The sequence below is a fragment of the Neolamprologus multifasciatus genome, chromosome 5 (assembly GCF_963576455.1).
Source record: "Neolamprologus multifasciatus chromosome 5, fNeoMul1.2, whole genome shotgun sequence".
NCBI lineage: Eukaryota > Metazoa > Chordata > Actinopteri > Cichliformes > Cichlidae > Neolamprologus > Neolamprologus multifasciatus.
In genome coordinates, this window is record NC_140443.1 from 4859390 (window position 1) to 4876573 (window position 17184).

Genomic DNA, 17184 nt, shown 5'->3' on the forward strand with positions numbered 1-17184 from the left:
AAGGGCTGCTTAAATACCGAAAACTCCTCTGCTCCTCCACTTCGACCACTAGCACTGGCCATAACTATCGCTTGACAGACCCACCACTCGCACCATACACGTACCTTTTTCCTTCTTTTTCGAATCTTTGGATCACGTGCGTGCCGAACTGTGGAGTGGGATCGGTTCGGATTACGGATCAACCGTGATCCGTTGCACCACTAGTAAACACTGTTCAACACTGGTGTTGATACACCTTTTGATTGATATTTAAATATTCATATCAGGTGTACAAGGTCTCTGTTTTTCTGCTTCATTGCTAACATAGACCCCAAGCAGTTATCCCTTTTGCCACAGAATAAAGAAATAAAATGCATTATTTTGAATGAAACAGCATGGTTACAATTATTTTGGTCATTGTTGTAATTTCATATATTTTACTTGATTATTTAAGTTAACAAACATCATGCAGTCATTGAAACATGCCTCTTTATACATTTGATCTTTATACATAAATCAAATGAAAACAAGTCTTAAAGCGTATATGGTGGGGCAAACAGGGTTTTTCTACTAGGGAGTTGGCCCGTAGAAGACGATGATTATGAATTCAACCCCAGCTCATTGCTGGTTCCTGCCAGCATGCAACTTTAACTGTGGGAAATTTCAAGATACAGACAGGGGCAAATAGGGGCTTAGGCAGCAGCGGACTTGTGTACCTTGGTAGACTTGCGTGGCAGCCTCGGGTTTAGTGATAGAGGCCTAATCTGACAGTTAGTTGGCACCACCAGTATAGGCAATCATGGCTCAAGAGTTGGGTGGTCGCCTTGTAATCGGAAGGTTGCCGGTTCGAGCCCCGGCTCGAACAGTCTCGGTTGTTGTGTCCTTGGGCCAGACACTTCACCTGTTGCCTACTGGCCACTGGTGGTGGTCAGAGGGCCCGGTGGCGCCAGTGTTCGGCAGCCTCGCCTCTGTCAGTGCCCCAGGCTACAATGTAGCCATCACCAGTGTGTGAATGGGTGGATGACTGGATGTGTAAAGCGCTTTGGGGTCCTTAGGGACTAGTAAAGCGCTATACAAGTACAGGCCATTTACCAGACCCTGAGAAATCTGGGGAGAGCTGTTAATAATCCTTCTGGAGTCTTAGTTGTGGAACCTTGACAGGTTTACCTTCTCTAGGTTGATAATATTGACTGAAAGTTTTCTTTTAGTATTGTTGACTGAAGCTGCACTAAACAGTGAGTTTGAGCTTTGTGGCCACTGTTAAAAATGCAATTTTTGGCACTTCCATTAACTTAATTAAAGGTTGCCACTTTTTTCTTTTTAACAACTTTTGTAGAAAAATACTAAATTACTATCACACACCTTGACAGTGACCTCAAAAAGCCTTTTACTAATATCTTGTGATAAGGATAGCAGAACTGTTATTTTTAAATGGATATTTTAAATTTCATTTTTTTCTTATATTGATTATTTTTTAAATAAAAGTGGTTATTTCACAACTCTTATTTACTTGTTTAGTTTTGGCCCACATGGAATTCAATATTTCTCTTCATCACCCACATTCCTGCACTCTTGCCTTCATTAATAATGCATCCAGGATCAGGTTGCCCCCTCTCTTTCCACTGGCGTTTGTTCATTATGCAGAAAAGATAGTCGTTTATGTAGCTAACACATCTTTTATGCCATCACCCACTTTGTCCTTGTGTGTTTATTCTGTTAAGTTTTTTTCTCTTTATATACGTTCTTTATGTTTTTCCACATGCAACAGTGGAAAAACTACTTATGCATAGGGTATAAGTAGTGAGCCACAGAGAGATGGTTACGGAAAGGTATGTAGGTAGGTAGGTAACTAGGGAGGGAGAAGAGGGAAGGAGGGAGAGAATGAGTCATAGCTCGTCCCACAGGACTGAGTGGGCTGGCTGAGTGGAGGAGGATGGCGTCAGCACCAGGCTTGACAATTTAAGAAGACACATTAAAAGAGGAAGAAAAAGAGAGGCAGAGAGAACTAACATTTATTAGTGGGTGGAAGGAGAGAGAGGTATCGATAGGAGGGGATGATGTGGAGGGGGTGGAAGGCAGGAAGGGGTATCCTCATAACACAGAGAAACAAGAGAGGGGGTGGCAAGGAGAAGAACGGAGAGAAACATAAATGGAAGAAGAGAAATCCTTTCTTCCGCTACATTCAACCATTTATGTTCCCCTCATTTGTGTTTGAGTGCTGACAGAATGCTTTTTTCCCCTGTCTGTGTCCTTATCTCTAACCCATATAATGTTCTTATTCCCTTTCACGGAGCTTGTGGCTGATAACTATATAGACAAATGACTTATCTATAGATATTTAAGTGAAGCAAATGTGCACCGACCGCTATTCTACAGTCCCGAGTGCTCTGCCAGCGCCCTCGTCCCCTCCCTATGTGAAATTGTGCAACCAACGCAAAGGGGAATCCTCTCTGACACAGACAAGCACTGCTACGCACACACTGCGAGGGCTGCTGATATATGATATGTGCAGGCACTGAGCTTGCACAAACTCTGCTTTTACTACACACACATCAGCCTCCACTCTGCGAAGACATAACCTTGCTGCCTTTTGTGAAATGGGTTCTCTCTGACGTCAAATGGGCGAGGCGTGCAGCTGAATACAGAGGAGATGAACTGGGTCGAAGCTGCCTGTGTACGTCCCCCACTGCTCTCTGTGGGTTTGTGTGTGCATGCTCACTCCTGTTTGCAGCGATCTGCGATTTCATTCACCTTCATCTTTCATTCAGCCTCTGCAGAGAAAATGGAGAGGCATCCTTGCTACGCATGCTTACCCATTATGAAATTTGAAATGATGCAGTGAATGAACTAAAAACCAGTCATAGGTAGCAGCTATTAAGTTACCCTGAGAAAATTATAGGAATATACTGTGATTGTTCTGTTTATTTACCCTCTGAAGATTCCAGTGTATATCTTACTGTTCTTATTGTTATGGTTTTTTCCTGAGGTGTTTCATGTTTTTAACAGTTTACAAACCCCCTCCCCTAATATTATCATACTCGGCTGGAAATGTCCACACTGGACTGTTAGTACTTTACTTAATAGTTAGATATATTAGAAATGTATGTCTATTATTAACTACCATTCCACTTGTAAAACTGTGTTTTTCGTTGGGTTGACTGATTTATTTTTGTTGAGGACAAAGAATTTTAAACTGGCTCCAAGTCTCATTCTGTTAGGCATTTGTTGTGTCAGCCAGTCCGTAGCATTTGATATCAATAATCTTACTGCGTTTATAACCGCCATGCAATTCCTGTCATTTCTCTGGCTTACCGGACTGCTAACTATTGCAGAGACCCTGACCCAGCCTGACCAGATGGAAGCTAAATTTGACAGTGAGCTCATACCTGCAGACAATATTTAGTCTGGCTAGCCTACTGTCTGCAGTGGTTATATGCATACTGTGTGTTTGTAATGGTGTGTGTTAGTTTTAAGGCAGTGTTTACCAGGCAGATGACTGCCTTTCTCTCTCACACACGCATAAACGCGCACACCCGCCTCTCATTTCTGATTCAGGGATCCTTTCCAGTCTCAGCTTTTGATGTGGTAACCTGACCCAGTGGGCTGGGTAGCTTATGACCTATGTGTCTCAGCATGGACCCTGTCATCAGGGTCCATGCTACTCTGCAAGACCAGTAATGTGCATGATGTGGGTAAAAGTGTCCTGTACTGCATCATGATAAATGATGAGGATTGACTATGTTTGTTATGTTGTCAGCGGGTGTGATTTGTGGACCTCGGATAATGTCAGACATACACAAAATCTTACCTCTGCAATCAAACACAAGTAGTATGTGAGAGTGAATTGTGCAAAAGCAACAAAGCTTGACAATAGCAAAAAAAAGTGGCATAAGTTAGTAATGACCCCACTGTTAGCTTTCGGTAAAATAAATAATCTGCTGCACTGCCTGTGTTTGTTGTTGCAAGGTATGGCATAGAAGATGGCACCTGGGACTGTAAAGTCTAGCATTGCATTGTGCAGTGAACTTTGCAGTGTGGCACAGATGGTAAAAACAATTTGTGGTTGTACCTGGCTTTGTGGAAACATGCTTTCGACATAATTTGCAGTGTATGCTTTTCTAACCACATTATTAGTTTGCACAGTGTTATTCTCATGGCTTTTCATGTTGCCTGTCAAAACATTGATGGACTGAGTTCTCTTGCCTTTATATTGACCATGTCTCATATTTATATCGAAGAAAAGTTATTTTGTGATGCTTATCAGTTTTATTGGCTGCCCTAGCAGATAGCCAAAGTGAGATGTCAGCATCAGGCCCTCCACCACATTGACTGAACTGGGGCACAGGAAGGAGAGAGCAGTGCTGCTGCTGATAATGTAGTTGTTCAGTCTACAGTGTCCAACTCTTAATATATCATAATGTAATCGTGGTGTATACATTTTTGATAAAATGGTCAAAAACAAATAAGGCTCAATCTTTACAAACCCCGTTGTTGCCCTGTTGCTCATAGGAAGTTTATTTGATTGTTAGGGGTTTTTCCAGAATACTATAGGGCAGGGGTGTCCAACTCCAGGCCTCAAGGGCCGGTGTCCTGCAGGTTTTAGATGCGTCCTTGATCCAACACAGCTGATTTAAATGGGTAAATCACCTCCTCAACATGTCTTGAAGTTCTCCAGAGGCCTGGTAATGAACTAATCATTTGATTCAGGTGTGTTCACCCAGGGTGATATCTAAAACTTGCAGGACACCAGCCCTTGAAACCTGGAGTTAGACACCCCTGCTATAGGGTCTTGCAGTACAAAGTGGCTTGAGGTGTCTGTTGTGATTTGGCAATATATAAGTAAACCTGAATTTATGTGAATTTAATATAGACTCACACACTATATAGCACTATATAGTGATATTGCCCATTGTTTAGAGATGCCCCATTTAAAAAGCCAGGGGTTAATTGTTTAACAGTTTATTTTGAGGCTAGATGTTACAAATGAGGAGTGGTTTTGACTATGAAACCACACATTTATTGAGCCTGTGATTCCCTGGATATCCTTTCAAAATGTTTGGATGGCAGTAATTTACAAAATAGACTTAATGTTGTACTCACAATGCCCTGAAACTAGTGAGTTTTCCTCATAAACTCTTTAGGAAAGTTTTTTTTACTCAGGTCACAGGGGAAGGGAGCTTGAGGCTGTTTTCCCCATAGATTGCTATTTAACTTGTAGATTGCTAACTAGTCTTTTTGCAACCACAGGTGTTGCCACTAAAACCGATTCAGGTTGAAGGAGATAACTTTTCTTTTGTTTACTGATTTAAGAGACCTTAAATTGGTTGTAATATCAGAGTGCTCTGTCCAATCATATAGGTGTGACTTTCATCCTTGCTAGCTAGGAGAATGAAGACACAACTTTCCCTTGTCATGTCTATACAAGGCTATACAGTTGGATAAAAATGAATGATAAATGCTGCTAGTGAATGTTTTGACATCATGTCCCAAGATGTTTTATCAAAATCAAAAGGAATATCGGTGTCATAATGCACATCGGTGTGAAAAGAAAAATAACAAGAAGGAAGATTCTGATAAATATGCAGCAGTCTGAAAGGTGTAGTCATGTTTATCATCATTCAGAGCAAGGAAAAGCACGGAGCAGGTTAAAGGCAACTGAAGAAGCCTCACTACTCACTTATCAGTTCAGTAGCATTAATTTGATGTTTTGCTACTTGATATCCTGTGACCTAGAAAAATGAGAAACCACTTTGTTGTCAGTGTAAGATTGCCTGAACTTGAGAAGGCGAAAATGGAACACTCGTAATGGCGTATCCGGGCTCTTGCTGTTTCTTTTTTTTCTTGCTGCATTTTCTCTGCTACTGTCCTTCCATATCTCTCTCTGTACGCTGAAATCCTTTTATTTATTTTTAATATCATTGTTTTCTCTTCCTGTTTCACTGGTACTCTCTCAGCACAAATGGCACTAGTTCAGAATGACGTTATCATCTCCTTGGCAACCCCTTGGGCTGGTGTGTGTGCGTGTGCACGCGTGTAAGAAACTGGGAGGAGTGTTGATAGAGCAGAGATCATAAGCGAGGGATGGGCAGAGGAGGAGGGGATAGGTAAAGCCGGTTTATTCATGAGCACCCCACTACTGGCGCTGATTCACAATTTCTCCTGCAGCCCCTCCCTTACATTGAGCTTGCACAGTTTGCTCAGCCAGGAGATTTGAGACTGACGTTTGAAATGAATGAATATATTTGCTTTCCCATCAAAAACTTTTCACTCTCTTTGTGCAAAACTGCCCTGCAGTGTGCGGTCAAGCAGGAGCATGATATTATTCTTATATGATCAAGTCGGCCACATGTCGGCGTAGCTGAGGTTTTGTGTAAGCAGAATATGGCTGGGGCCTGTGGGTGCCCTGGTCAGTGATGTAGTGTAATGCTGCTGGTGCTGCTGATGACGACTTTGCTGTTACATTGCCTGGGTCTTTCCCACACTGGGAATCCCTGCCTCATTTTGAACACTGTATCTATTCTATTCTACAGCATGGCACTGTTGTACAGGCATGGATGTACATGAATCTTCGACAGTGCACGCAGTGCATTTAATACAACAAGCGTACTTATTTTATTTATACAATTATATTAACAAAGTTGCATAATGTGCTGTTTTTAATCCTGTGTGATGGAGGAATATAGGACTATATGACCGTTTATTTGCTAGTGAGGCTGTGTTGCTGTTCTTGCATGACACCAGAATTTAAAAAAAGTACTGTTGGCACTGTTCAGGACCTTTTTTTTAAACAGGCAGAAATTTTCAGTGTGCTAGACTTTGCCAGATGGTGTGTGTCTGCTACCTTTCTGCTGGGATGAATTGCAGAGGAGGAACACATTTTTAGCGCTTTCTCAGAAAGCTCATCGTGAAACATGGAGCCCACACTGTAGAAACTAATTATAAGCAGTGACAAAGTCAACAATTTAGCAGTTTAAGGAAGATTAATCCTGCTTTAGCTGCTACTTTTTAAAACCTGCCTGCTGCTAGGTTTTGAGCTTTCAGTTGCTTTGTCCCCCTCCCTCCTAGAAATAGCAGCAGCAGCAGCGATGAGTCACTCAGTGTGTGAAACATGACGTCATCCGTGTCTTCCTCTTCTGCTCTTGGTATACAGGACTCCTGACTGTAGGACGGACCATGCTGCTGCACTAAGCTGAAGAGAGAGAGAGAGGGAGAGAGGCCCCTGAGGACCCCTGAGGTGGTGGCTGGTCGTTTGGTGCCCCTCCCACTTGTCTGGCTGGCTAGCTGCTGCCTCTTCAATTCACCTGATTGCTGTAGATATCTTTTTTTTATTTATTTACCATGTGCATGTTGTTTTTCTAAGGTTATTCTAAAGGTGTGTCATTGAGAGCAGGTTTTGCACCTATGTTGGGAAATGTAGAGCTTAAAATTAGTTACTAAAATTAGGTACCTGCATTTCTAATTTTTTTCATTTACAAACTGATTTATTTTTGTCTGATGGTTTTTTAAAAAACAAGAACCAAATAACAAAAAATAGCCTCCCTAATGTAAACCTAAAAAGCTTTTAGATGCTACTTTTTAAAGTTGCTGCTGTTAGGTTGAGCTTTCAGCTGCTGTGTTCTCCCACTCAACTCCACTTGAGTGTCACAAGGCGCAGTAAAATGTTACATTTATATATATGTACATGTGTATGTATGTATATGTGTATTATGTATCATAATTTGGGCATTTTTCTCTCTCTTGTCCTTATAGCCCTTCCCCAGAGGCTAAGACTTGCTATGGACTGCACTTCGCCTCCTGCTGCAGCCCAGTCGAGTACACTACGTTAGTGGGTCCCCACATCTTTCCGTGTGGTTCCTGTCCAGACTCAGTGAACAGAGTCCAGCTCCGATCTGGTACCACCTACAGGTAAATGGTGTTAAAGTACATTCTGTCTTTTTGGCTTTCCTTGCACAGTTTTTGCCAAGTGGGTAGCCATTCTGTGCAGCGAGTGCAGAACTTCCCCTTCTTATATCTATCTTCTTTTTTTTTTTTCTCAGCCACTGCTGGGTCCTCCACCCAACCCCCTCCCCACTCCCACCCTCCCCCCTTTCCCCTAAAAAGATGTCAGTGAGCCTGACAACGGACATCCAGCAGGAGGGAGAGAGTGGGCCACTTATTGAGCCCTGCAGTCGAGGCAAGACCTCCCCTCAACCACAGGGCACCAAAGAAGGAACTGGAGAGAGCCTGGAGCCGGATGATAGCTCTCCACAGGATGCACAGGTAGGAGAAGTTGATCATACTGGTGATAGTAAGTTTGCATTTAGATGTTAAAAAAAAGAAAAGAAAGGAAGTTGTATTCCACATAGTTCTAATGCATTTCCTCTCTTGAGAAGGACCATTGTTGAATTTCAGGTCTGGTAACAATACTCAGTAATCAGCTGCTTGTTTTGTTTTGTGACTAGTAAGCTAACCAATTATTGTTGGTGTTACGGATGAGGTGGACTCAAGTCAGGAAATTCATATTATTATTATTTTTCAAATGAAGCTACAAATACCTTCTACTTTATTGGCAAATATCTTATTGTGCTTGAGAAACATTGTTGTCTTTTGAGTAACACATTACCAAAAATTTTATTCCTTATTTTGCTGCAGGTTTTTAATCAACGAACAATAGCGTTATTATCCCACATGTTGTGTTGAAGCTTTGAGTTAGCCAGTAATGTTTAAACCCCATTATGGTTTATACTGATGGATGCAGAACAATTTCTTACACACATGTTCATTTACTCCTCAACTTTATGTACCCTATTTAGTTTATTGTGTCTAATATACTGGAATTTAATTAATAAAATGATTCAATAAACTATTCTTTCAGAAGCGGGCTCCTAACCACAGCCATGGAAGGAAAAGGGCCAAGGTAAGTGTCTGTGGTTAGATTTTTTTCTTTTTAAATAAATTTATCCAAGTTTATTCTTAATTCCTTCAAATAATCCCTGTGCTATTTTGTTTGTTTGTATAAGATGACCTTCCATTATTAACACTGTAATCCTCTCAACTACAGAGGAGCACCTCCTTTATTGGCTTAAAATCTTAAGTCCAACTTTAAAAGTAGCTGTGTTAGACTGACCTCTGTAATGATAAGAGAAAAACACATATAACCAGTTACATTTTACAACTAGATGTTGGTTTGCACAGTAAAGGAAAAAAAAAAACCCAGGTCAGCTGTTTTGTGAGTATGGTGACCAAATTGTACGTAGCATAGTAAAGTAACATTTTCATTCAGTTATGTTAGTAATGAGTTATGGATACTGTAGCTCTCTTAAACTGGCTTTACCTTACTTATATGTATGTGTAATTGATTTTGGACATTCGGACATTGATAAATATGAAATACCAGTGTTTAGTCATTCTTGATTATGAGAGTTCAACCCAGTTATTGCGTTTTAGGAATGGTATTTTAGTATGACATACCTTGCTTAACCAGTTCCCAATGCTTTCTGTAAAACTCATTATGGCTCATAATGGCTCCCATCATGTCACTTAAGGTTTAATTTTCTCTGGGGTTTTAAACAACAAATGAAGTGTTGTCATTACATATGCTGTATTGAAGATTTGTGTTAGCCATGTGCCATCTTGGGTCTTTCTCCATTAGCCAATATCATTGTCCTGAAGGCTCGAGAGACATTTAGACATTTATGCTGTTGTTTATGCGATAGAAAGCCTAACATCAGAATTTTGGCATGGTACACAACGATGTTAATGAAATTCAGAGTTTCCTTGTATCAAAATGCTAGGTGCTTGTATTTTACACATGAATAGATGTAATAGTATGTTGTTGTAGTAAATTATAGTTGGAAAGTCTGAGCATAAAATCTAAAATCTAGCTTAGTGAGATTTGCTCCATTTCTGTGTTTAGAATCTACAATTGTAACACATTAGCCTTACAGATAATTTGTGTGGTAATCTTTCAGTCTAATGCCAAACTGAAGCTGGTACGAAGTCTTGCAGTGTGTGAAGAGTCCTCCGGTCCGTTTTCCAATGATGGACCACCAGAATCGGTACCGTGTTTTTTTGGGGTTTTTTTTGTGGTTTGCAAGTCTGTTTTGACGGGATTTACAATGCTTAATAGGCAAAATTAGTAAATGCACAACCTGCAATTTGTGTAATAATGAAAAGCGGTTTTCTAGGATATCATCCAGCTTCACATCAGCTGTCCATCTGACAAAGAGGAGGAGAAGTCCTCGAAGGACGAGTATGAAAATGAAGAGGAGAAGAAGGACAAGACTCCCCGAAAGATGCTGTCACGTGGTAAGATGCAAACTCTCACTTCATAAAAGTATCTTTTCCTATCAACATCTTCCCTTAACTCTGTCTGATTATGCCCCCCCCCCCCCCTTTTTTGTTTTTTTTAAATAGACTCCAGTCAGGAATATACTGACTCCACAGGCATCGACGTTCACGAGTTTCTGGTCAACACACTGAAAAACAATCCCAGGTACGGGTCTGACGGATAAACATGTTGGTAATAAGACGAGCGCAATAATAAATTACTTATTAAGTAAGATAGTGCTATTGATTTATACCAATCAATTTATAAAATTTATTTTTTTTCCTATTTTTAAGGCTCGAATAGTGCAGTTCTTTGTCCAAACTATGAAAATATGAAATAATATCAAACTTGATAGCAATAATTTTATTTAAATTGCATTTTTTGTATTGTAAAATCAAATATCATTTTTTTTGAGTAGTTGTTAAAAAAAAATCTGCACTCTCTAAATATCTTCATTTTCATCCCGCAAAATTGGATGTCGTGTAATGAGATATGATTTACGCCTGTTCAGGCTTCTGTATATGAATTATTAACTTTTATTTTTTAGATATCTGAAAAACAGCAAGTCTTGGTGTCCTGAATTTTGAGAACACTCTTTTTTTGTTGTGTGTGTGTGTGTGTGTGTGTGTGTGTAATGACATGTCAGTAGTATACTTGCTGCACTATTCGTCACCCCTCTGATCTGTCCCTCACTCGCTTTCCCTCTATGGCTCACCAGGGATCGAATGATGCTGCTTAAACTGGAACAAGATATCCTGGAGTTCATTAATGACGACAAGTAAGCCACGTTCTTCATATCACTCACATGTTTTTAAATTTAGCCCTCCCACCTTCAGTTCTTATTATTTATAGTGTGCTGAGGAAATGAGAGAATTATGTTAAGTTGTAGTTGTGTATTCTGTAATTAAGAATACTGTTTGTGTATCCTAACAGTTTGAAAATCTATCTTTATCATTTATAAATATGACATAATTATTTAGCTTGTTTTTCAAATGTCCTAAATAATCAGAGAATTAAAACCCAGCTGTGGGTAATTTGCTCTGTTGAAATAACCTGCTTCATGCATTTTTATCTCTGTTTCAGTAACCAGTATAAGAAGTTTCCACAAATGACTTCTTATCATCGTATGCTGCTGCACCGTGTGGCTGCCTACTTTGGCATGGACCATAATGTGGATCAGACGGGAAAGGCTGTCATCATCAACAAGACGGGCAACACACGCATGTGAGTGTAGTTTGTCTTTGGCTCAGATTTCAACTAGTCTGGTTAGTTAGAACGTCAAATTAATGCTCAAAGTTCAATCCTGTTCCAAGACAAAACACAAGAGGCAATGTATGTGATATCAGCAAGAGTACACAAAAACTTTATTTTAGATTTAATTACTGTTCATTAAATAAGTTAAAATTAGGACATTGGCTGTGGTGGAAAAAACCCTCAGCACACAAGTTTGACTCCCTGCATGTATCCCCCCCCAAAAAAAATCTAATAGATTTTTATCAGTTTTATTTAACTCTGTACCAGTGTTTCAACAAAGAAATAAGTAAATTTTTAATATAAATAATACTTGTATTGAGGTATCGATTGTGCCAGCAGCAGTTTCACGAACTCCACACTTTTAAGCTTAAATTTCAAAACTTACATTTAACTACTGATTTTATCTACTGTTCTGATTTTATCTGTTTTGATTTTATATACTGTTTTGTTTGTTTGTTTGTTTGTTTGTTAATTAGTTAGTTTGTTTGTTTGCTTGTTTTAATCAATTTTAAATCATGCTTTTTATTTGTTTTTGTTTCTAATGTCTCTGTAAAGCACTTTGAATCACCTTGTTGTTGAATTGTGCTATACAAATAAACTTGCCTTGCCTTGCCTAGATGTTAAAGTGGACAAAAATACTATGTGAGGATTTGTTAAAGCACATGTTGACAAATCGTTAGATCTAGAAATGAAAGAACAAAACATTTGACTCCCTTTGGAGTTACCAGCATTGCAAAATTTACTGTTTTTTCCCTATAGTTTACAAAATTTCACCAGTTCGGTTTTATCTAGGTTTATTTACTATATCAGTTTTCAGAAATCCACTCAACTTTTCTAGGCATGATTGGATGGAAGTGCATTTAAGAACATCATGCCTGACACTGTCAGATTGGGCATTAAGCTTTCTTTAACTGTCAAATCCCCCATGTGGAGTTTGATTTGCACGGATGTGACAGCATTGCAGGCAATAGTCTTGTGAGTTCACAGCTAGTGTCCTGTCTCATGCACGATTTACTTAAGCAGAGTATTTCCAGTATTAAGAACCCAGCTGACGCAAATTTACTCCTGCTGTGACACATGTGAGGCAGTGCTTTAGAGCTTTGGACAACAGTTTCTTTCCCAGATTCTCCCAAAATTCTTGTCTTGAATTCATGTGTGAAACTAGCTCATGTTTAAAAGTATGCTTTTTGTCCTGTTTGTATAGCCCAGAACAAAGGTTCTCTGAACACATCAAGGATGAACGCAACATGGACTTCCAGAAGAAGTTCATCCTTAAGAGAGATGATGCTAGCATGGACAAAGATGATAATCAGGTACATCGATTGTTATCACAAGTACCTTGTAATTTTTTGTGTGTATACAGTGGTTCATTTGTTTTTTTTGTCACTTTCCACGCATGCTAGTGTTTTTAGCTCCACCAATGCGTTGGATCCCTCGCTGAGTAGCAAAAGCTTCTGTAGGCTTGTCTCAAATAGTTTTTCTTAATAACTTTAAAAGAAACACTGTATGTAAAGCTAGTTCTCAATCTTGCTGCCACATGTTACAGCTTTTGAAGATGGCCCCACAAAAATAAAGGGACATAGCTGGATTTAATGGCATGTGGTGTTTGACATGTTTTCATTCAGTCAGACAACAGATTGCCGAGGCATCTGGATGTGTGAACAACAAGCATTGCAGCAATTTCTTGGCTCAGTCCCGTAGTCATCTTACATAACCTTACTGAGGAGGCTAATTAGCTGTGTCAGTAACAGTTATGATAGAAGGCAGGGTTTGGCCACAGAATGGCCATTGGCTTACAGAGTACTGTTAAAGTAGCACAGTTATCAGTTAGGAGTGAAACTGCATTTGTTATCAAATATGAAAATTGATACATTTTTAATCTGCAGAATCTGGAAACATACCACATATATTGCATTCCTAGGCTATGTACAAATAATTGCATTTCTCTGTCTGATCCTGATGCAACCACATGCATTTTAGCTTTTTGCTTGGTTTCGCATCCTATGATTTCCATATACAGAATCTTTTCTTATTGCTAAATTGTGGTGATCAATTTAGGATGATGACTGGGAACTGCTTGACTGCACCATTTCCTTTCTAACCTAGCATCACCAATATCATTTCTGTATTAGTTATAGTCCTCCTACTCTCATACAGTTCATAGTCTTTAAGACATTTCAAAATCTTCTTGATGGCTAAGCCTAACATTATGACCACTAGTACAGATGAATGTTAATTACCTTATTCCAACAGCAAAGGTCAGAGAAAGACAGCAGCAGAAAGTTTTTCTGAGTGTATCCAAACTCCCCATCAGCAGTTATGAGTGTCTTTTTAGAGCTTTCCAGTAATCAAATTAGGGAATGTATTAGAGCAAATCCAAACTTTTGGCTTTGAGTTAGAATTTGCAGGAATTAAACGATCATCGATGCTCGAGTCTGTGTACCAGATCCCCCGAGGACCTGTGTGTTGCACCCAAAAGAGTAACGAAGTTCCCTGCAGTGGTGGTCATAATGTGACAGCTTGTGATGAGATGAGCACAGAAATTCAGTGCAAAACTTGAATTTATCAGCTGTATTGTTAAATTTGATCTATGTAGGAGAGCTATAAAATTATACACTTTTATAAAAACATTTTCAGTTTATTTCAACTTGATCTTTGCATGCTTCAATATTTGAGTAGCTTTTGAGATTTTAAATTAAACCTTAAATTGGACATTTTTTAAATACAGAGACAATTCTCCATTTTGGAATTAGGAGATTCTCTGTCTCAAAATTGATTTTGTTTACTTTGTTTTCTGGACCAAGTTTATCACACCATTTTATTCATTTCAGCAGTGTTTGTTTGGGGCTATGACACTTTTTCCTAATGCTTGTACGGATTTGTTATACTGTCTTCTATGATTCTATGTTTGTCACGTTTGTGGTGTTAAAAATTCCCACGCTGACTCATCCCTTGAACACTCACTTTGCACAGTTTTCATTCTGCTGTCTTGTTTTGACAACAGACATCTGCTCTTCCTCACATGCTATTGTTATCTTGTGCATTGCTGCTACTTTTCTTGACAGCAGGTTGCACAAAGTGTGACTATACGTGTTTGAAAATGAAATTGCACGCTTAATAATTTTACATTGTCATTCTCTCCCCAAATGTTAGATCCGCGTGCCGCTGCAGGACGGGCGGCGTAGCAAGTCCATTGAAGAGCGAGAGGAAGAATATCAGCGGGTACGAGACCGGATCTTTGCCCGAGAAGTAAGTATTGAACATGGATGGAGGAGCAAGTGCTTGCAGTGCATATTTCCTCATATGTCAACAGCATCAGTGTTTACTCAGTCAGGTTTACTCAGAAATGTATTTCTTTGTGATAAACTTCCACAATATCAACAGTTACCTTCACTTAGTAATTTACTTTGTGTTAAACTGATTTTTAATGAACTGTTCTTTTTCTTGGGTTGAATAATTGACAGTTGTATTTTGACCAGATGCTTGTGGTAGACATAAACAAGCTTTGGACATAATTTAATGGGATTTCTGACTGTTTGTCTTGGCAGAATTAGTAAAGTTCAGTACAGTTTGTTGTTTTTCAGGAAGAACCTACATTTTAAGCACATTCCACATAATGATCTTAAAGGGTTAAGATCAGGAAGACTTTATGTTAGCTGGATTTATCCCTCCTATTAGCTGCTTTGATTTGTGTTCAATGTGAGATGTCTGAGGTATTCGTCCTCCTCTATCATTAGTGTTTTTTGAGTTGTTTGGAGCCATATGGTCTGTTCTCCACTTAGCTAAAGGTAACACCTTGGACTTACTGATCTTAAGCACTTCCCAACTTTTTGGGAGATTATTAGAAAGTAAGTGATCAGAATCATGTGATAATCCTGGAATCTGCAATTCGTAAGAAATCAGTCATGAAGAAAAAAAGCCTTTTTATCCATCCCCCCCCCCAATAAGAGAGTTATGTAGTAGGGTCATTCAACCTCAGAGGAACAGTTCAAAGAAACCAGTGAAGGATCTGTAATCCTATGGCATTCATATCCAAAATGACTTTAAGTAATCTTCAGAGTTTCATCCATGCTGCTTTTCCAGTGAGTCACTCATCTCAGACGCGCTCACTCAAATGGCACCGGGTTGGACTGCTGGCAAGAGTAGTTCTTGTTGAAAGTGTAGACTGTTGGTAAACCCACCAAGGCTGCGCATCAGAACAAAGATGTCATAAAATCTGCCTGTAATGAGATTGAAACTGTAACTGGATGTAGTCCAAAACGCTGAAGTGAAAGCTCGTCTGCTGGATGAGAGAAACACTGAAAAGGCAGTTTTGTGTTTTGATTCTTATTATTTGCGACACTCAATTTGCAGTCTCTTGTGAGGTTCTTGATCCCACACTGGGAATCTGTGCTTTATTTTATGCCAAATACTCATAAATCCAAGCCTGTAAACCTTTTTGAAATGGAAAACACTGCTTGTCTTAAGTGCTCTTGAAAGAATTATACATTTCATAATGTGCAGGTGTCCTTTTTTTTACAGTCTTCTCAAAATGGATACATCAATGACAACAGGTAAGATCCTACGTTCTTCTGAAGACTTCAATGTTTGTAGTTCATAGACTTCATCATGGCCATCTCTCCTATTAACATTGTATTGTGTTAGGTTTTAGTTATGAGAGGTAGGCAGCGACCTCATTAAAATATTAAGAAGTATCTGTATGAGTTGAATTTTTGACTTCTTGCAAGTTTGCCTTGTGTAAAATTTGATTGTAGAGAAGAAATCAAACTTTTTTTAAATCTTTTTTTCTTTCAAATGATTAATTTGCTAATTTCCCTGATGTTTTGTGTTAAAATTACTTTGTGTGACACTGTGTTTGAGAGAGATTTGTGCATAGTGGAATGCCACTTTTTTCCTTCTCTCTGATTTTAATAAGAAAATAATTTGACTCACAAGCAGTTAGACTAAGACGACCTCTAAGCATCCTGTCCGTCGAACTTGAAAGAGTATGATATAATATGCTGAGAGAAACGGGAAGGATTGACCAGTCAACTTTTTGCCTTGTGTGCATTTTGTTTTTCTCCCTTATTTCTTTGGGTGGTGAAAGTTGCAATGAACCTTCCTCTACCTCTTACACCACTCGTTGTCATTCTTCTATAAACCCTATCCTGTTTTCCACTCCAGTCCTGTAACTCTAGCATTTTCTCCTAATGTTAACCCCAACAGACTTTCCACTGAGGGCTACTGCTCTAGCTCTCAAAAGAGGAGGCAGATCTTTAGGTATTGGGCTGCTGCTGACTGACTTGTGTGTTGCCATGCCCATTTTTCAAAGTGGTTTGGTGATGATAGTGGTGACCTGTGGTGGTTATCTTTGCTTGGGCATAGTCGGCTGATTAATGGCTATTCCAGCATTGCACTTTTGGGCTTCCCAAGACCCATGCATGGCTGCTTTGTGGTTTCACTGGGGACTCACTGACCTACTTACCCTTCCACCCATCCACCATCAACCACATTTTTACACAAAGTAACTGCATTGCTTTCACAGTAATCTGTTTGTTTTGTGGTTGACTCAGTCTTGTAGTTTTTGTTAACATGTCAAATGTTGCATAGTTTTGCATAAAATATACAAGTAGTGCGCATGTGCAGTAGTGCTCTCTAACTGA

The 17184-nt window shown here is 39.3% G+C and overlaps 1 protein-coding gene across 12 annotated transcripts in view; it reads left to right on the plus strand.

The window, feature by feature from the left end:
* Positions 1 to 17184, plus strand: part of r3hdm2 (R3H domain containing 2) — a 59954-nt gene that overhangs the window by 19824 nt on the left and 22946 nt on the right. For 6 of the 12 annotated variants that reach the window (XM_085159491.1, XM_085159494.1, XM_085159500.1 and 3 more), the window contains exons 3-15: positions 7130 to 7289; positions 7729 to 7884; positions 8016 to 8238; positions 8834 to 8875; positions 9930 to 10016; positions 10146 to 10266; positions 10375 to 10453; positions 11007 to 11066; positions 11372 to 11512; positions 12747 to 12855; positions 14696 to 14791; positions 16046 to 16095; positions 16748 to 16801. In XM_085159491.1, coding sequence (XP_085015617.1) covers positions 8080 to 8238; positions 8834 to 8875; positions 9930 to 10016; positions 10146 to 10266; positions 10375 to 10453; positions 11007 to 11066; positions 11372 to 11512; positions 12747 to 12855; positions 14696 to 14791; positions 16046 to 16095; positions 16748 to 16801 — 998 coding nt within the window. In that variant the 5' untranslated portion in view covers positions 7130 to 7289; positions 7729 to 7884; positions 8016 to 8079. The remainder of the gene's footprint in view (positions 1 to 7129; positions 7290 to 7728; positions 7885 to 8015; positions 8239 to 8833; positions 8876 to 9929; positions 10017 to 10145; positions 10267 to 10374; positions 10454 to 11006; positions 11067 to 11371; positions 11513 to 12746; positions 12856 to 14695; positions 14792 to 16045; positions 16096 to 16747; positions 16802 to 17184) is intronic. The other 6 variants (XM_085159492.1, XM_085159495.1, XM_085159496.1 and 3 more) reach the window with 3 other exon arrangements.